The following is a 25,891-nucleotide window of genomic DNA, read 5'->3' on the forward strand; positions in this document are numbered from 1 at the left end:
GAAACTGGGACAACACAATTAGTCAAGAATAACCATAGGAAGTATGGCTTTGATAGAAACCCAATAATTGCAACACTCTAACAAAAATATTATGATGTCTTCATAGGTCTGAGTTTGGGATTTGATGTTGTATCTTTGAAATAAGGACTGTATGCTTTAGATTATGACAAATGTGATCACTGAGAATGAGTATCTCTGTGGCTTAGGGCATGAGACATTTAAAAGGATTTCTGTTAGGCAGGAAATAGAAAAAGATTTCGGTGTGCAATAAGGGATTTGGGGGTTGAATTATATAAAGATTCTAAGAGAAAAGTCAACTGCTTATTTTGAGAAAGAGAAGCTGAAAATAAGTGAAAAAGAAATGGGGAGATGATAGCTCACATGGGACCAATGTATACCTTGTTATTAGAATACATTTCAAATAGTAATATTTTGGAAAAAATGAAATCTGCATTTTCCACATCAAGAGTTAATATAATCCATCTTCTCAACCATCCAGCACCAAAAGGCTTTATATTGAGACAAGTTCATAAATTGCTAAAGTCTGGATCTACAGGTCAGATCCTGGATTAGCATATGGAAATTCTCGGTCTTCTCCCTCCTCCCCACACGTTTTCCAAAACTATACTGGAATCTTAAAACAAAAGAGGGCAATGGTTTTGTAAAATGGCTATAGTCACCCATTATGAAGGTACATGTAAGAAATATTCAATAATCTGAGCATCACTATTTCCCATAAAGTGGAGGTAGGTGACGTGTAATCTCTCATGTAATTGTATAGAAGAGACAGGTTGCTTTGTTCCTCAGCTGATGGTTAGAATAACAGAAAACAGCATTTGCTGAATTACTAACACCAATACCCCCACTAGCATCACCATCACCACCAGCGCCACCACCAGCACCATCACCACCACCACTGCAATTCCAAATGTTTTAGTTTTTAACATTAGCACAAAGACTGAGAAAAATGTTTGGGGGAGAAATGAGCACTTAACTGAATGTTTTGGAAGAAAACCAAGGATGAGAGTCAGATCACTTACTAATCATTTAAGCCATGGAGAACCATACAAAATCTGTCTGTATCACCATTGTATATGTAAGGAATCAGCTTATATGAGTATCAATTTTGTAGGAAGCATTTTATTTATTAACAAATAGGCTATTGTAACTATTAATATTTCCGTTTAAAATTTAAATTCATTGGGTTGCATAACAGGCCTTATCTTGCCGAGGGACATTAGGCAGTGTTCTAAGATTGATTTCTCCAGAATACTGACAATGCTCCTTGGAATTTTTGATAGCCGAGGGCAGAATCATGTGAATAAAGAACCAAAAGGTGTAAGGGGCTCTGTTGTGCCGATATTGCCAAGGTTAGTATTTTTTAACACTGTTTTCCTTGATGCCCTAGGGTGGGCAGCCAAGAGAAAAGAGGCCACACGTGTGGCATTCTGGGTTTCCTGTCACCACATCAGTCAGCATCGCAGCTGTCATCTCTTTTATATATTGGGTTCTCATAAACCTTATTCTTTTTTGGGCGGGGAGGTAAGGGAAAAAACGTATGCTACAAAAAAAAGTACATATAGTCATCCCTCTTTATCCACAGGAGATATTTTCCACGACCCCCAGTGGATACCAGAAAACTGCAGACAGTACTGAACCCTATATATACTGGTTTTTTCCTATTCATACATACCTATGATAAAGTTTAATTTATAAATTAGGTACAGTAAGAAATTAACAACAATAACTAATAATAAAATAGAACAATTATAACAATATACTATAATAAAAGTTATGGGACTGTGGCATTAAGTAAAATACAGGTAACTTGACTACAAGCACAGAAATACCACGGCCGTCAATCTAATCATCAAAATGACTACTAAGTGACTAAGGGGTGGGTAGCATATATAGATGGATACACTGGATAAAGGGATGATTCATATCCCTGGCAGGACGGAGCCGAATGGCATGAGATTTCATCAAGCTACTACAAATGGCGCACCATTTAAAATGTATAAATTGTTTATTTCTGGAATTTTCCATTTATTATTTTCAGACCACAGTTGACCATGGGTAACTGAAACCATGGAAAGCAAAGCCACAGATAAAGGGGGGACTGCTCTATCTTTAAAATCATTAGTCTTTAATATGCCTCAGTAGGTGAGTGGTAAGAAGTATTTGAATAACTGGCACCAGGAGAGAATCCGATTTTACTTTCTTAGCCAGAGTAGGTATTTTCCAGTTTCCTCTTCTTCAATGTTATTTTCTTAATGCAAATGGAAAAACAAAGAAGAGTAGAAATATTTGAGAAGAAAAGTCTCACTCTCATTCTAGGACCATGTCCAACTTAATCGAGTAAGTCATCTTCAGTCACCTCTTTGCCGTTACAAGAGAAACAGTGCCTATTCATTAGTAGTAGATTACACCGTAAAGTTTTAAGTGTGCATCATAACTAGAGAGGTTCATGCATAAGCCCTTCACCAAAAGTAAAATTCACCAATCCATCACCAATACACGATAATAATTTCAGAGCAAAGATATTAGTATATGGAAATTATTCGCATGCTGGGTAAAACCTTACTAACCAGGCAACATATATTAGATGAAGCAAACGAAATTGCTAATATTTAACTTCTTTGACCTACAAAAATATCACTTTCATATGGCTTAACACAATATATCACAAAATCAGGAATAAGGCAAAGAAAGAAATTCTACCATAACAATCAAATCACAAAAATAAATGAAAATTACACCAGCAAATGAAAGCATTCTTTGTCTAAACTAAATCTTAGTTTACTTGCCCTAGAATGATGACAAGATAAAACTCATTCTCATGTCACACATCAGTCTAACCACAGCCTACACAGAAACTGTCCCCTGTAACATGAAAGTATGTGTTGTTTCTCCACATAGAGAAAGCAAACCAGATAACAAATGGGCAAATTACCTGATAAGGAACTATCAACATTAGAGATGGAATCTCCAACAACAGTAACTTCAGAAACTCCAGGGGACCCAGTGTTAGCAGGAGTCACTGGGATGAGGGTCCTATACTCGTTTGTGTCTGTAGAATGAGGACTATAGCCTTCCACTGAAGCAGTTGAGTCTTCGGGAAGATTTTCATCTTCATCATTCCTATCTGTGTGGAAGTGGAATCAGTGATAAACCCACATTTGTAAGACCACCATCCACCGTGTGCTTGTCTTTAGAACGTGCAATTGCTGCAAAAGCTTTCCACTTGTTATTCACGAACACAGAGCAAAAGACTGTGTGATTTGTTACACTATTGCACAGAATCAATATTTTGCAATTGATACCACCTGGACAACACTCAACGGAAGAGTTTTGATGATCCTAATACCCAGAAGAAGCATTTGCTGTAACACCTGCCTGGGTTATTAAAATAAGGTTTATGCCACTACAACTCTGACCTTGAAGTCAACTCATGTACTGGATAATCTTGAGCTTTTACTCAGTTGGACCCACCTTCGATGAAGTTGAGGAAACATATCATTGAATTGAAAAGTAAAATTATGCTGCCTGTCATTGAAATAGCCAATGCAAAGTTTCAAAGACCTGAGGCTTTATTCTTTCCTTTGCCGGAAGGACACTGCTTCTTACTCACCAGCACCGTAGATTTATGGTCCAGAGTATAAATGGCAAAATAATATTATTAATGCAAGAAAAACAGACAGTAACATAATTCAGACCTTTATACCAATTATAAATCATATATAAGCAATCTAACTCTAGAGTTTAAGAAACCTGACCTTTAAGATTAAGAAATATAGTTTACACTTAATGTAAAATGGCTTCTAAGAGGTCTACAAAGCAGAAAAATCAGAGAACCGTCACCAGCACACCTTCTGATCAGAGGTAACAGCATAACAGCAGCCAACTGATGTACCTCCACCAAAGACACGGCAAAAACACCCATAATTTATTGTTTTCATAGCTGAAGCCACCTGGGCTTTACAATCCTTACTGCCAGATGTTGGAGTAGGAGTCATTGGATGGTCTTTATCTTCTTCCAAGCCTTCATGTGATGTAGGCAACCTTTGAGTATGACTCTGTTCTGTTCAAAGGAGGGATGAATCCAGCATTAATTTGGAGCCACGAAACAAATCCTGTTATCGGCTGACAGGGAGGATCTAACTATACAAGTAGGAGTGTCAGACAGGTAGATGCATAAGAATCCCAAGATGTGTGCACGCCATTGTCTTCTGGTTGATAAAAACGTACAACACAATTCTCTTTTGTCCCTACTTGGCTTCTAAACTACTTTTTTCCCCCAGTGAAATCAACAAAGGAAACGTGCCAATGAGAAGCCGGAGTGAAAAATTTGTCTGCCTTAGATCATCCTGACCCAATTGTAGCATTGCTTCCAGTGGCTCACGAAACCAGAGAACGTGGAGACAGAAAAAGTCATGTGTGACTCCCAGCACTCCTATCAAGAGCACTTAGCTGTGTGTCGAGAAGTGTGACTACTCTAGGGAAAAGCACGTGATAGAGCGAAGTGTACCTGGAACCACAAAAGAGGAGGACGTTCATCTAGGATAACTTGCTCAAGTAACTCAGATCAAGTTTATAAGAGGAAATACTTCAGTCCCTCCTAAAGAACATTAAATTAAAGTTACCATTTTACTTTATTATTAGGTTTTTGATCTTATCTGTGGATGGGATTCTCATCACTGCACTGAAATGCCAGGAAACGCTTGCCTGGGCAAACACAGGGCCCTCACTGACATACATGCAATTTGAGGTTGAACCATTGCCCGTATCTGAAATCACGTTGACAGTTTTGAATTAATTTCTTTTGTGTTCTTCTAAGAAAAGTACTGACCTCTGAGTTACGGGGGCAAGCACTCCATAAGCCACATCCACCACCAAGTGATAAACATTACAACCAGGAGAGAGACATTCACCAAATCCCAAACCCAACATCGGAATGAAAGTCAACAGGGACATGAAGTGGAAATACAAGACCTTCCACTAGCAGGGACCATTCTTCGGCTTATCTGCATCTCCTTTGATGCTTAACATTGTGCTATTTACTGATTTTTGTTTCCCTTTGCTTAAAGGGCTCATGTGAAGAACTCTGTGAAGTGAGACCCTCTTATAATAATTCTGGATTTCTTTCATATTCTGTCAAAAAACTGAATGGCTTTAGGCTGATGTCTAGCATAGCTCTGTACATACGAGTATAATGGACATTAAGCCTGCTAGAAGTTTAGCATTGCTTCTACCAGATGTTTAGTGACATAAAGATGTCCCTGGGCCCTGCCACCTTTGTCAATTGTCAACAACATGCCTTGCCGTCTCCCCTGTGGGCTGATGTGATTTCCCTATTGTCTGTGATTATCCAAACCCCAAATGTCTTACCACTAAACTAGTCTTACCCCTCTTCTGCCTTGATAAAGAAAATATAAGACTCAAAAGGGGGTAATCAGTTAAAACAGAGACATCACTGCCCTAGCCATCATCTTGGGTGTCACTGACATACTACTTAAGGAAGGAAAATCAAATTCAATGGAGGTCCACATCCTATTTTGTTGGTTTTTTAAAAATATAAAAGTCATTGAATCTGGAAAGCACTAAGAATGAAAGCAAAATCAGATGTAAAGAACCCCACCAAGAAAATATAGAAATGAAGACAGCTTTTATACTCTGGGCTGAGCTGAGCCACGAAGCACTAAATGCACCATTCCACCACCAAGCTCTGAATCTGGGCTAATGTGAGCAAGAGCTGAAGCAGGAATGTGAGTCAATAAAGGGGCTGAGTGTCGTTATCCTTACGAGTTGTTATTGAAAGAGGTCCTATCCTGTCCAAGTCTTCCACCAAACCTGTGTTTGGATCTGCAGATGGCTGAAGTGTTGTACTATGGCTGGAGTCCATATCTGAAGGAATTAAATCAGTGTTATTGTTTGATTTCCTAAACCGTTACTTGAGGGGGGTTTATGATCTACAGCCAAATTATTCTTATATTCAAACCGGGATAAGATAAAAGAAAGCACATATTGAGGCATGTCTATAGAATTGAAATAAATTATGGTTTCTTCAAAAGAACATCGCAAGACGTAACTGGCTTTCATTTAAGGGCTGAGTTGTATGAAAGCTACAGTTTTTGTTTACTTCTGCTGAGTCTGATGGGCCTCCCAAAACTTGAAGAGAGAAACATAACTTATGTGTAATTTGCCCCATTTCATACACGTTGCCTTTCTTATAGATATACAGGCTCTAACACACAGAGAAAAGAGAGAGTGTAATGGTTCGGGCACCATTTTGTCACACACCCTCTTAATTGGCCAAAGAAGTTTTTTTTTTTTTTAACAGCCCTTTTTCTTCATTTGGTTTTCTTCCACTTCATAAAGTAAATGTACAAATAAAACATAAGTTCATCATCCAGTAATAACTAGGTGGAGGCCACAGGAAGTACTCAGTGGCAAGAAACAAGAAGTCGTGGATGTCAACAAATCAGCCTTCCTATAAACACAAGTATGATGTATCTTTGGATTTTAACACACATGATATTGAGTGGTAAAGAAATTTCACTGAAATATTTACAAATGCTTTTAAAAAAAAAAAATTATCACCAATCAATTTTGTTGAAATAACACTGAGTGAAATAACGTCAAATCATCCATAAGCACCACCACTATTGCTGGCTCTCCAAAGTCCACCCACTTTGCTGCCTCTGGAGAGATTTAATCAGTTCCAGATGACTCCAGAGGGAAAAACTGAAATTTGGGCACCCATTTCTACACTGCAGCCTTTACATACAAAAAGAAAAGAAAATCAAGATCTTTTTAGGACAAAACGTGGCTGACTGTATTATCCCAGATTTTTAAAAAAAGACGAAAGGCTAGCTAACCCAAATCAAAACCCCAAATGGATACTCCCTCAGAAAGAGTCCTGCCTGTTCTCAGTCTCGAGACACTCTTGTTCATCTTCCCTTTTATAAGTATAATAGACTCCTTCGCGAGGTATCACCCATTCTATGGTTCGAGCCAATTGCATCATCCTTGACATATTCATCAATTTAATGGAATCCCATTTGTTCATCAGTATGGATACTTAATACTGCTTCTGACGTTATTTTACTGGCTTGGTTTTCCACCATGCATGTCATCAGAGCTCCAGCAGCCATGTGCATAAACATATATGCTGGGCGTTCATGTGGCACTTCAGCCTCTCAATGTGATGGCCACAACCTAGCCATTCAAACTCACCTTACTTTATGATGAATGGATCCATTCACTTTGACAAATTCATTCACTGGCTTTCCTTCCTTTATGCCTGTCCTTACATGAGTTTTCTTCCTACAAAAACTTTCCCTGACTTCCTTTCTCTCACTCTCTAATTTTTGTTTCTTTTTCCATTTTTCAAAAACCAGAGCCAATCCACTTTTCTCTGAAGCTCTTTAGAGGGTCCTCTGAATTTTTTTGGTGTTTACTGTTGTGGACATTCATTTGATATCTATTACTTGCTGTCCCATATTGTTAGATATATTTTGATGCTAAATGTTTTCTTCTTGTAGTTAAATTTTAAGTTCCTTAGAAGCATGGACCATGAATTGTACATTGTTGTGTCTCCATAATGGCTAGCATATTTAGGAGATATTTAATACCAGTATAGATTCTAATCATTAATATCTGGTGATATCTAATCACTAATATTTCGGTATGACTTAGGGTATTCTAAAGAAATGAAACCATAGAGACTGTTGGATTCATTTTGGAGATAACTGTTCAATTCACTACCAAGAGGCATCATCATTGTGCTTTCAGCACTCATTTCAGTAAGGTTCATGTTATGCCTCTCCTTGGCAGTGTGGATCCAGATTATATATTCAGTGCCATGAATAAAAATTCACATCTTCATATTAGTTCTTTTGGTTTATCTCCCTTTTTAGAATGTTAAATTTCTATGACCAAGACATCTTGTTAAATAACAAAACGAAACAAAACTTGAGTAACTATTCATGGGTATAATAAGGAACATGGATTCTTCAATTTGTAAAGACTGAGAAAAGAATGGCACTACCTGACACCATCTCTTCCATATTCTCTAAGGAAAGTGGTCGTTTATTCTGATAAAGGAAGAATACTTTGACAAATAAAAATTGGTCAAATAAAATCACAATCTTCCATTCTTGCAGAACTACAACTAATATCTTTTTTTCACTCTCTCTCTCTCATTTAATTCTGTTTTTGAATGCTATAAGTAAATAAGAATGATGTTTAAGAAAACAGAGATTGCAGCCTGTATAAAAATTGCCCATTTATTAAATTCACGAACACTTACTGAGGGCTGAGTTGTGTAAATCTTAAGCCACTGGGTGTCATATTTTTCTCTAAATGTGGCAAGAATAAAAAAAATTTTTTTCTGAGCTTTTAGTTACTTGTTCAGAATGAGTAACTCACCAATTTTTGACCTGTAAGATCTCTCTACCACAGATAAGTTATATCGTTGGGTCTACAATGGAAACAGTCATTGAATCCATCACTCTTTTAAAAACCCTGCACTTAGAAGTAATTGGAAAAGAAGTCTTTGCTCCTTTTTCAGAGGAAATGACTTCCAGTCCTATAATCTTAGGACTAATTCTTCTTTAATCCTCCTGACCAATTCTTCATTCTCAGCCCAAGACTTGAGATGAATGTACAAATCACTCCTTCCAAGAAAACTAATTTTTGAAGAAAAATCAAGGTCCTTAGGAAAGTAGACTGGTCTAAAACCAAGGTCATATTTCTAGGAAAATAGCCATTTGGTGGCTTTCAAAAACATAATATGAAAAAAGCTCAGAGGCTATTACCCATTGTTTTTTCTGTTTGATGACCTCGTCCCATTGGATGTGAGACTGGGTTGAAGAAATAAGTCCAGGAACTGTCCTCTTGACTCTGCGTTGTCATTCTTTGATCTCGATGGTTGTCATGGGGCAAGGCTGTTGTGACCATGCAGTTCAAGCAATTGTCAAAGTGTTAGTTGACATTTGACCAGGGATAAACCGATTTTTTAAAAAGCCTTTTTTTTCTAGACGAGACAATGAAAACATCTTCCTGGCATCAGGGCCAGGAAGTTGCATAAATGCAGAATGTTTTAGCAGATATGGGTTCATTCGTGCTCATTCCCTTAGCAATCAGAATGTGAACTAGAGGACCAAAAGCATTAATGAGTTCTCCAGGGAACAAAAGATGAGCTATACAGATCAAATGAAGATAAAGGAGAAGTAGTTCTTGACCCACACCTTGTTGCCACCATCCACAAAAGGAGGACGTGTCAGAGTCCAAGCACATGATGTCATTCCAAGACAACCACATGCCAGGGAAATGCACATTAGGCTGCGAGTGATTTAGAGAAGGAATCAGGTAACAGCTTCCATGAGAAAGCATGAAAGTAAATGGCATTCATCTCAAAAGCATGGATAGCACTCATTAGAAGCATTACTAACAAAGAGATTTATGGTATAAATGACATATAAGAATGCAGCACATGCTTTTGCTTCATTCTGTGCCAGTGAAGAAGTATAGGTAGTAAAGATTACAGTAGTAGCCCCTTAGCAACAACCAACCACACCACATAGCCAGTCACTGAATCCATTGCTCTGCCAGGAATGCATTCAGAAGTTGCCACACACTGCAAGGACATCATGCATTATATTCTATGCTGCAAATGGAAACATCGGGATAGTTTTCACTGATACCAAGTGAAAAGATGGAATTCACATTCATTTACAAGGCAGGGTGCATTGCAATGTTTCTGTCATGCAGACAGAGGAATCATGCATAGGAACTTGCAGAGTCAAGTTCTTAGAGATGACAAGACTTGAGTCCAATTTCCACAATCCCACAGATTTTTTTTTGTAAATCTAAGAAAAAACCTTGCACATTCAAGGAGAAACCTCGTTAACAGACATGACAAAAGGGACAAATGACATCAGACAGGTATTTTTCTCAAAATGTCTGGCTCCATTTGTTCAAACACTGGGGTTCTCACCAAACACTTTCTAACAAGCCAAGTATATTATAGAACCATGCTGTAAATCCTAGACCCACATCAAAAAGAAAATTCCTTTATAAAACAAAAGGGAGTATTTTATAAGATCAGCATCTCTGCTACAAAATAATCCCCTCACCAGGGGACGCCCAAAAGTAAGTCTGAAAGTGACATGCCCAATGGCATATATATTGTCTGTGTCTCCTTTATGTGCTAATATCCATTTCTGTTCAGGTAATTTGTTATGAGTTATTAAGGCTTGGCTCTGTGTTGACCACAGCATAATTTATTAAGGAAGCTTAACACCTTGCAAAAATTCCTTCAATGTCTTTTTTGTTCAGTATCCTCCATATTCAGTATTTAACCCAAAAGGAAGTTTCCACCCAAGTTTGCTGTTAAACCATCCATTATCAGCTGTCCCTGCTGTTGAATGAGAGTCTTCTTTGGGCGTTTGGGGATATTCCCCATGCCATCCATTCGCAAACCATTGCTCTTTCTGGATAGCTGTTTCTTCTGTTGCACTACTAGGAGTTGAGAAGAATGTCAATTATGAGCCATTCTGGTTCAATTTCCTCACCAACATATACCTTTCTATTTGAAGAGCATATACACGTGGGAGAGAAGGTAGAAAAGAAAAACAGCAAGGAGAGAGAGAGAGAGAGAGAGAGAGAGAGAGAGAGAGAGAGAGGCCACTGATATTCTAAAAGGGATATTAAAAATCAAATGGCCCAATCCTTTAATTATCAGACGAGGAAAATGGGGCCCAAAGAAGTTTTGAATAGTTCAAAATTATATAGCCAGATTGGCAGAGTCAGAACTAGACCGCAGTCTTTGAATTCCCAGTATTGTTCTTATTTTACTTGAGTTTATGGCCTGTTACGTTCTGAGAGAATTGCTCCAAGAATTAACCTTCTTGCTTCAGCGGTTTTGAGGGGAGTAATATATTACATAACCATCATGACAAGATAGCCTAGCAGGAGGTCTTCTGAAATGGTGGTCACGTGACCCATAATCACATGCACTGAAAATGCACCAGCAGCGGATTTGCCCAGCATGGAAGATGTTGGGAAGGCCCGGACTCCACTGACACATTATGATGTTATGCCTATATGGCATCTCAAATGGTCAAAATTACTTTTTAACAAAATTAATTCAGTGGAAGAAAACTATTCTAGCCAGTGTTTGGCATTATATAGACAATATGTATGTGTGACAGGCTTAAAATGTCCACCACAGTGCTGTAATTGTCCAGGATTTGAAAGGACAAAATGAATGGAATAAAATTGTATTAGGGTCCCAATAGGAAACACCAGTAAGCCACTGACATTTTCATCTAAAGCAACTGAGAGCAAATTTTCAGTTCTCAAGACAAAGAGAGGCTACCCATTTGCCAAGCTGAAGTCTAGTTTGCAACCTGTAAAATTGATGTATTTCATTATTTTAGAAAATATGTGTTATTTTATAGTAGCAAAGACATTTAAAAAAATAAAACTTATTGTTATTTTACCCTAACATTGGCCAAAACATTCTGGGGTTAACTTGTTATCAAGTGGGAGGGGCAAAAAAGCCAAAATCTTAAGCTTTACTTCCCAGTAACTAAATAATTGCCTAACAAGTAAAGAGGTTAGAAAACTACTGAGTATAATTACAAAAAAAGAAAAAGAAAAAAGGAAAGTTAACCCTAATATAGACTGCCTTTTCAAAGTTTAAAAAAAAACAGAAAAGTAAAAGAAAAAAAATAATGCACTCACACATATGTACACACACACACACACACACACACTTCTCTATACTCCTTCTATCACTATCTTTATGAACACAATGATCCTTTAAATACCCAGAAACACCCTATTATTTTCAATACATGGGTTAGCAGAGTATAGGATTTCCATTGTAAAATACGAAGGTTGACTTTCTTCTAGAAAGTTATTATTATTTTTAAATAAGCCTTTTTACATTTATTTAACTATATGTAAATTCTTAGAACAAGAATAAATTACATGTTTGGATTTTTTGCATAATTTTTCTAATAAAACTATGACATCCTTACTTCATATTTGAGTTTTGTACTATAATCAAAAAGAGAGTCATTTCTCTATAATATACAAGGACCTTATTAATTTTCCCCAGAACCCTCCCTTAGTCTTATGAGACAGTCACATAATTCTTTGAAGTGTCTGTTATGTTGTAATGTTCTTTTGATAAAGCCCAGAGGTCACCAACCAGAATCTCTTTATGTTTTGGAAGTGCTGATAAGAGAATTGTTGGCGCTGGTGCTGCTTTCCTTCTCTTAGGTTCTGTTATGTCTGGTTTATCAACTACCCATCAGTAATGATACCCCCTACCACCACCTTTAGATAAGAGAGTCATTAATTCCAAGCCTCTTAAGCATCTTTCTGCTTTTTAAGTACAAACTGTCTTAAATAATTTCCGAATTATAGTGTTGGGTCCAAAGAGGACTAGTACAGAATGCCAAGATGCCCAGAAGAAAGAGGGCATTCTGAGGAGACTTATGCTTTGTATTTCTTTCCTGTGTCAGAAGACTATTGTTACCTCAGCCCATAATCCTCATGCGCATAGCAAATTTACCGGGGTAAGTAGTGACATGTAGGCCTGTTGGAATTATTCCGTACAATGCCTAGGACTTATCAACCTATGCCTTAGCTGATATCGCAAATGTTTCTTTTGTGGTCTGAAGACATCCCTCAAACCATGGATTCCCAAATGCCTTTGGGGTCTCCCTTAGGCTTCCATGTGGCTGTTTCTTACATTTTTGCTTTAGGAGTATACAAGACTATGAGAGTGATGGTTGAGCCATAGTTTTAAAATTGCTACAAGTTGTTATCCTAACTTAAAGCTTCTTTTATTCCAAACATGATAGGCATCTCTCTGAGAAATAGATAAAAGGAGAGTATATACTTCTTACTTTTTTTGTCCTAGCCTCCTAGTCCAGCGGTGAGACTTGAGACTATTTTAGAAAACCTGAGATGTTTGCACATAAATAGAAAAAACAGCATCAAAGCCACCCCCAAGCTGTCCTTGGCTTAAAAACAGAAAAAAAAAAAGTCATAGAATTTGCATATAGACAGCTGAGCTATTGACTTTCCTCTAAGGAGTATAAGAGATGCCTTTCTACAATGCAGTGAGAAACAGAATATGAAGAAGAAACTGGATTCATCAAAGATCTTCATAGAAAATGAGGATTCCAAAGATCATTGCACTAGTCAAGCCTTCTTTCCAGATACAACTATCAAGCACCCAAAGAACTTACTCTTCATTATACATTTCCACGAACATTCAAGTGGAACCTCTCTGAATCTTTAACACAAAAACCGTATCTCAGATCTTTTTAAAATTTAACTTTCTAAACATTGTTAAACATTTTGGCTTTTGGGGGCAACCTGACAAGTTAGCTTTTTTTTTTTTTTCCGATTTCTAAAAGTTGTGTGCCACAAATGAGAAACAAAAACTCATAGACACAGACAATAGTTTAGTGGTTACCAGAGGGTAAGGGGGGAGGGGTGTGTTAGATGAGGGTAAGGGGGATCAAATATGTGGTGACGGAAGGAGAACTGACTCTGGGTGGTGAACACACAATGGGATTTATAGATGATGTAATACAGAATTGTACACCTGAAATCTATGTAATTTCACTAACAATTGTCACCCCAATAAATTTAAAAAAAAATTGTGTGCCGATTTGGCAGCTTTTCATGTTCTGGGGATTAAAAAAAAAATTGCTGTGTGAAAATAGAAGATGTGGCCAATGTCTAAAAAAGAGTCTTCCCTATTCTTTGGAAGGACTTCACTAACTCATCTAACCCAGAGCTGCTGACCACCATCCTTCTTACTTGTGCTTGCAGAATGCTGAGTTTCCTCTTCCTCGGGATGCTCGTGGTGAATGAGAGGAGAGTGTGGTTCCTGGGTCCAGCCTTCTTCATAATCGCTGGTGCTACTTCTGTCCACATCTGTTGTGACGATGGGTATATACACTGTGACTTTTAATCAACCAACCTTTGTTGGTTCTGTTCTTCCATTAAAGTATATGCTATTTAGTGGTTCTATGCCTAAATAGTATCTCTGATCATCTGCTCTCAATACTTTTGAGTACCTTCAATAATTCCTCCCGAGAGAAAACCAACAGGCATGGAATTTCTTAGTGACGACCTATTATTCCACTTTCTCAAGGGCAGCACCATAAACCATTTTAACATATTCATTTGTGTAATGATGCAACAAAAAATTCTTGTGCCAAGATGGTATGATTTATAAATGACCGCTAAGTTCAATTGAGTATCCTCACGAAAAGTTTACTAAGAATTTGTGATGAGATATTACCTAAATTTCCCACTGTATCTTGACAATTTGCAGCATCACAGACTTTGAGGGGAAAAATTTTTTAATTAAGAATGCATATCCCATTACCAGTCATCCTTGCAGTTGTCTGAAGTAATATTTCTGGATTTAAACCGTCTGGGCTCCATTGCTGCAAATCCTCATTCGGGCTGGGGTAGTCAAAAACCCGTCGTGTGGTTGAAACTGTGATAATGATGATTGAAGTCATTAGGAAAATGTTATTTCTTGAGCCTTCATCACCTGTTTTGCACATTTTCCCCTTCTTTAGTCTATAGTATAGTAAATCATCTATACTAGGTTGCATAGATGGCTGAGTGGAAGTGGAGGGAAAGCAGAGAGTGCCTTTAGCTGGATTCAGTCATATCAGTAAGCATGTCAGTGTCCTTTGCATTCTGGCATAGAATACGCCGCTGTCAGAACATGAGATCTTCTGGAGAAAGCAGTCAAAGAAGCTGCAGTAGGAGGAAGAACAGCTTTGAAAACACCAGCCCTCCACCGAGGTTAACCAAAGGCGGCCGAGCTTGGCCCATCCATGCAGTCTGTAACAGCCTTGGAACTTGAAAGCGCAAGGAGCTCACATCGCTGGCAAGTGTGCTACTCGTTGATTCGCGGGCTGAAGAGGCAGATACCTGAAAGTTATACCTTGATGATCACTTTATTTCATTACCAGTTTTGATGGGGGAAAGGAGCAGCCCGAGCAGCCAGAGCTTTCCTACAGGTGATTCTAAGAAAGGATATCTACCTATAACAGCCGTATGATTTAGCTATACATTTCTGGATATTATTCAAACACCTAAGGTATTCTCATCAAATACAAAGCATTTCACATGCAAGCCATTTGTAGCCAATGAAAGAAAAACAAGATGCGTACATTCAGTAGGAAAACACCATAGGTAACCAACCACCATCACAGCAGCCCCCAGTGGGGAAAAAAAGAGGCCTACATCTACCAGTGCCCTGATACTGTTACCCAAAATGATAGGGCTAGAATAGGGGACACAACTGACAGAAGGATCATGACAAAATCAGAATCAATGTTTTTTGTGAAAAGGTAATTTGCAAATCCATCCTAATTCTTTAAAACTTTGTTTTGATACCCCCAAAAAACACAAAACTCTTTTTAGAACTACAATACTATCATCTCTATCTTACAAGAAAACCGGGTTTAAAATCATTGACCACATTTGCAATAAGCGTGAAAAAGTGGCAGTTTTTACACCTTTCAGAAGAAAGAGGGCGTCCTGCTGAATTATGTGCATAGCTGCCCACCAGAAAAGTGAACTGAAATTGGAAAATATGCCATGGAGATGAAAAATACCAAGGGAAGTTTTCCCCTGGAGTGTGATCGTACAATTTGTTTTCAAATTGATCTGTTTAGGTTGCCACCCAAGAGAGTTTAGTGTCTCAACTATCAAGACCCCATCCTCATTGACAGCCCCACCTGGAAGAGGGGGTCACATCCTGAACCCAAGAGCCAGTGTAATAATAAAGCTCCAGTGTTTTCAGTTATTTGCTTTTTTTTCAGAAGTTACTAGAAAGAGTTTCCTTTTCTATACATTAAGCTCAGCAGAGGTGTCCAAGCTAAGAAACATACCACTTAGATGTAAAGCATCTAGTTCATCTCAAGTGTTTGTTTTATCAATGCCATATACTTCGCTGCCTTCAAGGCCTAAGCTGTTTTTTTTTTTCATTTCTCCCTCCCTGGGTCCTGTCCATTTGGAGACAATGCTTTGAGGTTTCAACTGAATGGACAGAACACCAGTCACCCAGGAGAGCTCATGTGATACTCCAAAGGCACACCGTCTTTGAGGGAAAACAGAGCTGTGAGGGCATCGGGTTCAGGATTTTCATCTCTGTTCAGCAATATCTTTGATCATCACAGGTATGAATAGGAAACTCAGTCATTTGGTAGAATATTAGACCAATCTCTGCATGTTTTCTTTTTGAGAACATTGTTTTCAGCTCAATTTCCATCTCTGTTCTCAAAAAGTTTTATAGTTGTCACAAGTTTTGATAATATTATGCGATGGTTTCACTATTTGTTTTTAATAATTGGTACTATTTTGTTATATCTCGGCTAACATTTGCCCTTTGCTTCAATGTCTTTCTGTTATATTGGTGCCTGATTTGTTTGTTAAAACTCTAGATTTGTTCCTTGACCTCAACCAGGTTTTGATTAAGACCATTCTTGAGGAGTTCTAGTTCCCATATTTTAAGCCTTTCTAGGGCATTCTAATAATCGATTTAGGATCATCTACTTTTAATTAATATCCTCCCAATCACATCCTCAAGTCCATTGCTTCCATGGGCCGTGAGTCCCTTGAAGGCTAGAGCTCTGGCTTTTTTCATCTTTGTGTTTCCAGCACCTAACGCAATAGGCACACAATGAGTATCTGTTGTGCTGTCTTACTATGGCATCCTCTGACAAAGCTCAGCAGCTCAAAGAGAATCTGTAGCAGCAGACCACAGAAACGGAGAAAACAGGAAGATTATGAGGCATTCAGAATTTTATAAAAGATACCTTTCCCATTTCTTCTGCAAATGTTTTGGCTCCCATTAAAACAAAACCTATTTCTTCCTTCAGAATCTCATCAAGGTATATAACTAAGGTATGATCATAGGCTTGTGCTCATTTTTCATATTATTTCCCAAGATAAATACTATTGGGCGTCACTCTGATAAATTGGCAAGCCTTGCATAAATGGCTCTACTGTATTCGATTATTCTTACTGGTGCTGGAGATAAAATCCTCATCATCATCAATGCCTGATCCAGAATGAATGGGGCGTTTGTCTCTTTCATCTTCTTCAGTTGACTCCCAGCCTGCTGAGATGAGACTTGAATCCATACCTGTTGTGGTGACTTGCGTTAGTAGCTGAGCTGGATGCCAAGCAACCCATTTGACATAGGAAGAAAACCAGGAACAGAATGTATAATGGAATTCCCAAGGTTATGAGAAGAAAGTGAAATATTTGATGTGTACGCCCCAATTCTTGTATCTTGGTCTCTGAAGCTACTTTGTAAATCTAAAAACAATTGGCTGTGATCTTTGCAACTGAACAATTCCTTTAAGGAAGTTAAAAGAATTAATATAGACATAATCCAAGTAGAAAAGTAAAAGAAAAAAAGATCAGTAAACACATCTCCATACTTTTAGATATACTTATTAACTTAATTAAGCATATGCCATTAAAGCTAGGACAACTAGAATAGAATGGAAAGTTTTCACATGTGCCTATTTGTTTTGTCAAGCTACCCTCAGAAAAATCTTGGAACCTAAATACGTGTCAGTCATTTTTACAATTTCCTAGTTGTAGTCACAATTTGCTAATTCATTTTTTGATCTTCTTTGGTATCAGATTGCTATCTATTGTGTGAATGCAAATGAAAGCTACACTGCAGTTCTCAACAATATTAATACTTTAGCATACACCACAAAAAAATTAATCAATAAACAGAGAAGTCATGCCTGGCACTTATTAGTCAACTCTTTTGGTTAACTAAAGTGGGCTGCAGCCAAGATTAGGAGAAAGTCTCACTTCTTCCATTTTTGATGCAATCACAAGAAAGGAGGAAACTCTCCAGCTCTTCTCAATGGTTACTGTGGAAGACATCTCTTTACTGAAAAGACATTTCCTACATTTTGAATGAAATTCATGCTACCTTCTGGAATGACCATCTGTCTTTTCATGTTATTAGTATCTATCCCTGGAATAGTTCCACTGAGAGAGTTTGTAAATTTTGTTAGCTCCCTCTATGCTATTTTATTTTCTCATGAAAAGTTAAAAATTTCATATGACTTTGGTCATTTTAGAATACCTTTCAGAGTCAAAATTTTGTTCTGTGATCATGAAAGACCTGGCCCCTTTTCACAATCCCCTTATTAGCCTCCTCCCAGGCTATAGTCATTCTATAGAGTAGGAAGAAGAAATATGTTTAATGGTGCTATCAAATGAAACAGATAGATCTCAGACTTCATGATCTTTCAGAAGTCATCAAACATATTTGTGAAACCAGAATGGCCTTTAGACTTTGACAGTATCCCCAAGGTCAATGAGAATTATTGAAGACTGTCAAGAAAACATATGACACGAGATAATAGTAACTCATTACCAGCCATTATTGTTATGTGAAGAAGGTTCTTGACCTCTGATGATTCAATCAACCATGAAAACCAATCCTGAGATTCTCTCCTCTTGCTCGCTGTTTTGGGAATTGTATCACTAGTGCTCATCAAAGCCATTGTAACCACAATTGAATTGATTGTTGATAGATTAATAATCAGTTCTGAAGAAATAACGTTGTATATGCTTTTACTGTTTTACTACTCAAGAGAGTCATCTATACTGGATATAGATGGCATAAGGAAAGGGGAAAAGGGCAGAAGTTCCAATTCTTTCGGAGGCCCAAACTGGAGTTCGTAGAATGTCAGAGATGGAAAGACCTTAAATATCATTTGGTTCATGCTGCTTACCTTAAACATAAAACCATTGTGCTGGAACTTGCCGGGTCTGAAGTCAGAAGGCTAAACAATAGAGAGGTCGCAAAGGGAGCATGAGAACTGTCTTTGAACTTTGAAAGAGTATAATGTAAAAGAGGAATTAGATTTGTGTACTCCCAAAAGGCCAAACTGGAGCCTGTAGTGAGAATTTCAGGGAGATGACTTATTTTTCCAAATGTTGGATTATAAAGGTAATAACCCGAACTATCCAACAACGAGCTTCTTCATAAAGTATTGTATTCTCCACCATCAGAAATATCACTTAGGATGAAAGTCGTGTAAGAGATTAAATGATTAAGAGTTTGAAATGAACTAGACCATTGAGGATCCTCTCCAAATTGAGAGTCCATGATAATAAAACCCAGTTCTTCAGAGTCCTAGCCCTTCATCTTCTACACACTCTATCTTGGCCAACCAATATCATCAAGAATTTAGGGTATGATATTTCTGCAAGCAGTCCAAGACACATAATCCCAGCAATCCCAAACATAAGAAGAACAACACATGACATGAAACGTGGAAACAAATGCCTTTCCACTTTTTTCCATTTAGAGTCCAAATCCTCCACCAGCCTTTCCCACGGTCACTTTTTAGATCAACACTGTATTTTACAAAGCAGAATAGGACATTTTGAGTTCCAGCTTTTGAAAATAGAATAAGCAATCAGGAAAGACAGGCCAAGGTAAAGTTACCCAATGATCTCACTAATAAGACCAAAAGCAAGAGTCCTGTTTTGAAAACTTCTAAAGATGGCCATTTCTGTAACCAAGATGTGCATCAGAAGAATATCGGATAACAGACGAAAAACTGAAAAAAGTTCAAGCAGAGAGACCAATATCCTCATTAAACTCCAAAATACAAAAGTATGGTGAATTAGATTCCTTTTTTCCAGCTATCAAGAAAGCCCCGAAATGACCCAAGATGAAACACTGACAAGATTATTTCTTTGACAATGTTTGTTCTATGAAGATAAACATTGCAAACATTTAAAAACAGCATATTCTTTATTCTGCAGTATCTCTTTCCCTCCCTTCCTCCCTCCATCCCTTCATCCCACCTTCCTTCCTTATCTTCCTTCCTCTCTCTCTGTCTCTCTGCAGAATTATCTTAATCACTATGATATGGAATCATAACATCAGCACTATTTTCCTTACTTGAGTATTTGTTGAAATAAAGAATATAGTTTATTCAATGTCTTACAAGCAAAGCAAATGTAACGGACCATTTTAGTACTCTTCTTCTGCCAAAAACATGCCTAATTATTTTGAAAAATGACCATATCCTTCATCAACGAAAGTTAATAAATGAAGATACTCGTATGCTTGTAATCCGCCATTGTTATAGACTGAATCTTTTCCCACAAAAGCTCTCAAGTCAAAAGATTTTGCAGGAATTCAGGGTTAATGGTCAAAGATCCAGGGAGCTTGTTAGAGGCCTAGACTCTGATGTAAAGCAATAGCTCACTTCCTACACTTTGTAGTTCAGGTTTCAGATGTCCAAACAAGTGTCCAGGGCCTACATTTTCCATCTGTAAATCAATATTTCCCTCCATTATTATTGACTGTAATAATTAGCAGAAAGAATAGGAGCATGCATTTTTCCAATAGACTTCTTTCCAGAGGACTTGTTCTGACTGAATCTCCTAAAGGAAGCCCCTAAAGGAAAAAAAATATTTCTGATTCTAGCATGTTTCTAAAAGGAAAACAAGTAGGACATTTAGGAGTATCCAGTTGTATCCCCAGATCCATAGGCCTCTCTGATAAATGAAGTGGTACCAGAGCCTGTTCTCATTAACAGTGCTGACAGAGCATGAGTAGAAAATGATGATGGATGTCCTTTTCCTGAACACTGAAAGACTTGGCATAGGACAACAAAGAAGCAGAAGACATAACAGTTTACCTGTGGTTGCTATTGTGCAATCCTGAGTTCTAGGCTGTGAATTATCAGACCAGGACCATATCCAATTAATTTGTTCCTGAGCTGCTGCATGGCTGTTTGAGTGCACAGTTGAAGTAATTGAATCAATTAGGAAAATATTGTTTAGTGAGATCTTTCTACAAAACCTTTATACTCAGTACTGTCTATATAGAATGTCCGTATCTATTATAGAATGAAGATTAGAAAAGAAGGATTGAGGCCTGGTTTTATCTTTCCATGCTCCTAAAGTCTCTTAGAATCTTAGGATAACATCAGAAGTGCAAATTCTGTATGGGTATCAATTCAGTGCTGCTCATTCTTCAAACAGGATCCCCTGAACACAAGGTTCAGAGCAAACTTAAGTAGCAACTTAATGACCTATGATGGGAAGCGATTTTATATTTACGCAACTGGGTGACTTAGCTATGAACTGAAGGTCTTTAGCACAGCATTTCATTAAGTTGTTTTCACTCATCTATTTTGAGGTAACTTTAGAGGTACTTGCCTGTATCTTCTGGGTCTATCATTTTATCCAGGTAGCTTGTGACAAAAACTGGCATTTCAAATCTCCACTCACACTTATTACCCTCAAGTCAAGCTTTATACTTAAACAGGAACTTTGCAAAGGGTGTGTGTTCAACATGTTGAAATCAGGTAAAGCTTTCTCAAGTACCCATCTATCACTTTCTGTCACTTTTAATTCTAATTCAGAATGTGTTTCTGGAAAAGAAACAAAACTGCTCAAGTTAGAGAAGTTCTGGACTCTGTTCAAATTAGAGAAAGGATAATCAGTAATATTTTACAATTTGAAATCTCTCATTTGACTCTCGAGTTGGACTGAGTCCAGAATGTTTCCCTGTAGAAGAAGAATGGTCATCAGGATAAACATCAAAAGCACTTGTGAGTTTTAAAAATCATTCTGAGTCACACATCCCTTTGAAAATCTGATAAAAGTTATGGCATCTCCTCAAAAATGGATCCTTCACATACACATTCTCAAAATTTTGCATATTTTTTTCAGGTGGTCTTGTATACCTTATGACCTGTCATTGAACCTACTGGAAGTCCACAAAGTCTGGCTTAACAACTTGGACACTGTATACACCAGACATCAACCACCTGCACAATATGTTTTGTGCTACAAAGGACGCATTTGCTCAGAATTAGAGAGTTGAGAGATAGGAGCCAATTTCACCAGTGATGCCCTGAGATAAACCTGAGCATTCACTGGAAAATTCGCAGACACGCCATTCGAACCTCAGAAACTTATTAAAGATGCATCGCTCCTGCCATCCTCCCCTATGACGCACCAGAAAGAGACCAATAAGAAGTCAACATATAAGAACAAGATAGAAATTGGCAGTATTTCTGTCTTCCCTAAAGGAGTTGCATGAGATTTTGGGAAAATGGAAAAAGCTATGGCCTAGCCAGCAGAGTTTCCAATTTTCCCCACCCAAGTAGACCATGCCAGACAGAAAAGACACACACCATAAAAACAAAAACCAGTTTCTTAGACACCCAGAACACAAGGAAATAGTGTGTTCCCAGGCAGGAGCTGCTTCCTGAATTAGTTTAGGTTTCTGGATTCCAGAAAATTTTAGAGCACAGAGTCTGAGACACGCCTCCAGGAGGGATCTTCCAAAAATAACACTTAAAATAAAAAGCCTGCTGGAAGTCAAAACTTCCTCAGATGGTTCTTATTGGCTCTCCCCATTGCCACCCACTAAGGACCCTTAAGAAAGGAACAAGCCACCGAAGCCAAAGAGCAATTTTTGGTACTTAGCCAGTTTTCCTCTTGACCTCTGCCCTCCCACATGCATTAGGGAGGATTTTCAATCACTCCCTCTCACCAAGTCCCAACTCTCAGTCCAATAGCCACGAGGTTTTGAGAATCTGCTCACTGGGTTAGAAAATATGCTCTGTTCAAAAACTTACCAGTGCTAACTTTTTCTAGTACACCACACGCTACTTTCAAGTTTCCACCTGATTGCTTCCTTTGACACCCTTCTTTGCATGCACTGATTTATTTGGAGCTGCAGTTGGCCTAATTGGATCCTATAGTACTTCAATATCTCTCGGGTTAGCCCTGGACTCACTCTAGGGGACAAACAAGTCTCTCTCTTCCTTAGCTACTAGAAGAAATTTAGCTAAGTCCTCTGGAAAGAGGACTCAGTTCTTTTCTCAACCCAAATCCCGAACTGTGTTTCAATGAAACCTCATAACACTCCTCTTCCTTGATTTCTGTACAATGTCTAGACTCCGTGAAGGTAGACCCAACTCTGAGCCCTTAGTATCTAGAGCAACATCTGTCACAGAGAAGACCTCAAATATCAGTTGGATGAATGACTAGCTTCCTAATCCTTACCTCTCTTCAATATCACTTTTTAATGGTGCTTACTAGTGGATCCTAAGCATTAGAATAGTCCTAGTATGTGGTCGATCTCAAAATATGTTTGCTGACTAACTAACAGGCAGGCAAGGTGCAGTCCTTAAAAGAGGTGCTATAAATGTACATAAAATGTGCTATTTGTCCTTTCTAAAGCATATGTGAAACATTGTTTTATACAAGCTATTAGCAGCTTCTATGTTAACGTCATGATTTTCTTGTTTGGTGGGAAATAGTACTTTAGGGTAGATCTGATCTGCTTCCCACTGAGACAACTATTATTGTCTGCCAACGTCTGACAAAATTGCATGCCCTGATGATAAGCATCTTCAACATACTACTTTTAAAAGGCAGGGTACTCAAGAAGCAACACGTAGCCAACAACACTGCCAGCCTGGTTTGCAGAAGCGTCTCTCAAGAAGGATTGTCCGTGGGATTACAGACAATAAAGTTATAAGTAGTTGGCTCTAGAGAGGCAATGATCGGGAAAGCATGGGCAATGTGATAGTATCTGCTTTTTGAAATGCTTCAAAGCACCTGCAGAGAATGACCAGAACTCCGAGCCTATCTGTACCATCCCCTTGGCAAACTGCTAATAAAAAAAATTAAACCACTGATTAGCAAGTAACCTTATATGAAATCATCAAGCTCAAGGGGTTTCCTTGGCTTCTGGGTGACGAGGAATATAAAAGGTTCCGCTCTTGAGCTTTCACAAACTGGTCAGTTTCTGCCACACTCTTCGGAGAGCACAGTCCCACCCCCCAGAGCCATAGCCAGCAAAAGCACAAGTCCACACCACACCAGGAAAGCCGCACAAGTGGCAGATGCCCTCTTTGAGTTTGAACAATCCTCCACAGAAGGAACACAGACAATCTGGAAACATGTTTTAAAACAAACCATGGAGAAAAAGCAAAGAGGGAAACAAAAGAGACAAGACAGAGATGTAATCATTTTCCAATGAAAGGGAAGCCAAAACCCAAAGAAATCGAAGGTGACGTTTACATATTTCCACTCTTGCTGTCCCAAGGTAATGAATGACCCTCATAAGCCAAGCAAGTATTAAGAGCCTTCCCCTACAGGCTGGAATATAAAATTCTTAAGCAGATTTAATTTGATCAGATAATTCCTTCGGGTATGCTTCCTTAGACAAAAAACAAAGGAATTGTTCAATACATCATGGGTAATGAATATGACTGAATATTATATAATCAATACCATGAGGATAAATCAGGTTAAAATATAAAAATATAAAATTAAGTGATAAAAAGGAGCAGATAGAATGGTCTGCATCTGCCGTGATCCCAACTTATGAAAACAATCTTATCCAGAGGTAGAGAAGAGCCAGAAGGAAACATGCAAAAATGAAAATAGCTTCAGTATTAGGTTTGAATGGTCACCATGTCCCTGAGACGAGAGAACAAGATAAGTTCGAAAAATCTTTCGATATGTCACTTCTTATCCCAAGGTAAGAAAAACAGGGTTGCAGATGAAAACAAAACACACACAAAAAAACCCATTGGCTCTCACTCTATGCACACAGGGCATTGACAACCACACAGCCCACCTCCCGAAATGATGTCACCAACTTCCAGAGACAGGAGACCACCGACACATGCGTGCGTAACACTCAAGAAGATCAGACATGTTTTTGCAAAAGAATCGCGATTGGAAAGCACAGTGATTCATTCTCCTTACTGGTAGTGGGGGTTTTCTCTGGGTTGCCGGATACCCAGGGATGGTCTTTTTCTTGGGTCGGGTATGCAGTTGTAAGGTCGGTGTGGAAGATGTAATCTATCGAAGGGCTTTTCTCACTGGAGTAGCCGCTGCTCGTGTCATCCTCAGTAGAGTTAGTGTAGTTGCTGGAGTTGATGTCTGCAGGATTAGTCCTGTATTCTCCTTTCTGGACGTATCTGCTGCCATCACGGTTAACAATACCTGGGGGAAAGAGGAAAGGCACCTTCAGAACTTGACAGCTGATATTTTCTGAGTATACGAAAGAACAGGGATTATCGCAGAAGACAGTGATTTCAAAGCTATTTTTCTTTTCTTTTTTAAGAAAAGTAACACCTAACTATGAAGCTAGTGGGGAGATAAGTGGCTGAAGAACTGAGAAAAGTGCGCTTTGCTGCCCCCACACACACTTTGGAAATGGGGAGGGGAAAAGAAGGAGTGTTTGGGGAATCTCTGTGTTTGAATTCCAGTTCTGTGTGGCTCTAGACAAGGTAAGTGATTCTCTGAGCTTCAGTTTTGTCATTTGTAAAATGGGGATAATGCTACCTTGTGTTATGAGCACTATATGATATTGCAGGTAAAGTGCGAGCAGAGTATTCCAAAGATAGACAGTACTCAATAAATGATAAATCTCCCTCCTGGACCCTGCTCTCCCTTCTCAAGAACATGTAAACTTTGTTGCTATTAATTCAGATAGGATTTGAAGTAGGAAACAAAATGCTGCTAGACACAGCAGGGAATATACGTATATTTGTAAATCCATGAAGAATTGGATTTTTCTTCCCATGAGCCAAATTTTGTCAGTTTAAGTGAACCTCTCCTCCTGGCTAAGAAATTAGCATACCTAAATATTGACAGAGCCTCTGGCAGCCTCTCTGAAATTCAACCTTGAAATTAAGAAGCACAGATGTATATAAAGATTGAAATCTTTGGTTTAAACAAACAAATGATTAGAATGGACAGGAGAAAAAGTAAGGATGAATTCATTCATTGTTCTTCC

At 38.3% G+C, this 25,891-nt stretch overlaps 1 protein-coding gene across 18 annotated transcripts in view; it reads right to left on the reverse strand.

Moving 5' to 3' along the window:
- CD44 (CD44 molecule (IN blood group)) overlaps nucleotides 1-25,891 on the reverse strand; it is an 86,626-nt gene that overhangs the window by 14,159 nt on the left and 46,576 nt on the right. The window contains exons 5-12 of one of the 18 annotated variants that reach the window (XM_081061815.1): nucleotides 24,856-25,095; nucleotides 17,087-17,182; nucleotides 14,426-14,539; nucleotides 13,852-13,968; nucleotides 8,820-8,948; nucleotides 5,803-5,904; nucleotides 3,992-4,081; nucleotides 2,954-3,145 (exon numbers count right to left, since the gene is read on the reverse strand). In XM_081061815.1, coding sequence (XP_080917941.1) covers nucleotides 2,954-3,145; nucleotides 3,992-4,081; nucleotides 5,803-5,904; nucleotides 8,820-8,948; nucleotides 13,852-13,968; nucleotides 14,426-14,539; nucleotides 17,087-17,182; nucleotides 24,856-25,095 — 1,080 coding nt within the window. Of the gene's footprint in view, nucleotides 1-2,953; nucleotides 3,146-3,991; nucleotides 4,082-5,802; nucleotides 5,905-8,819; nucleotides 8,949-13,851; nucleotides 13,969-14,425; nucleotides 14,540-17,086; nucleotides 17,237-24,855; nucleotides 25,096-25,891 lie in introns of all 18 variants that reach the window. The other 17 variants (XM_081061814.1, XM_081061804.1, XM_081061816.1 and 14 more) reach the window with 17 other exon arrangements.

This window comes from Rhinolophus hipposideros, assembly GCF_964194185.1.
Source record: "Rhinolophus hipposideros genome assembly, chromosome: 10".
NCBI lineage: Eukaryota > Metazoa > Chordata > Mammalia > Chiroptera > Rhinolophidae > Rhinolophus > Rhinolophus hipposideros.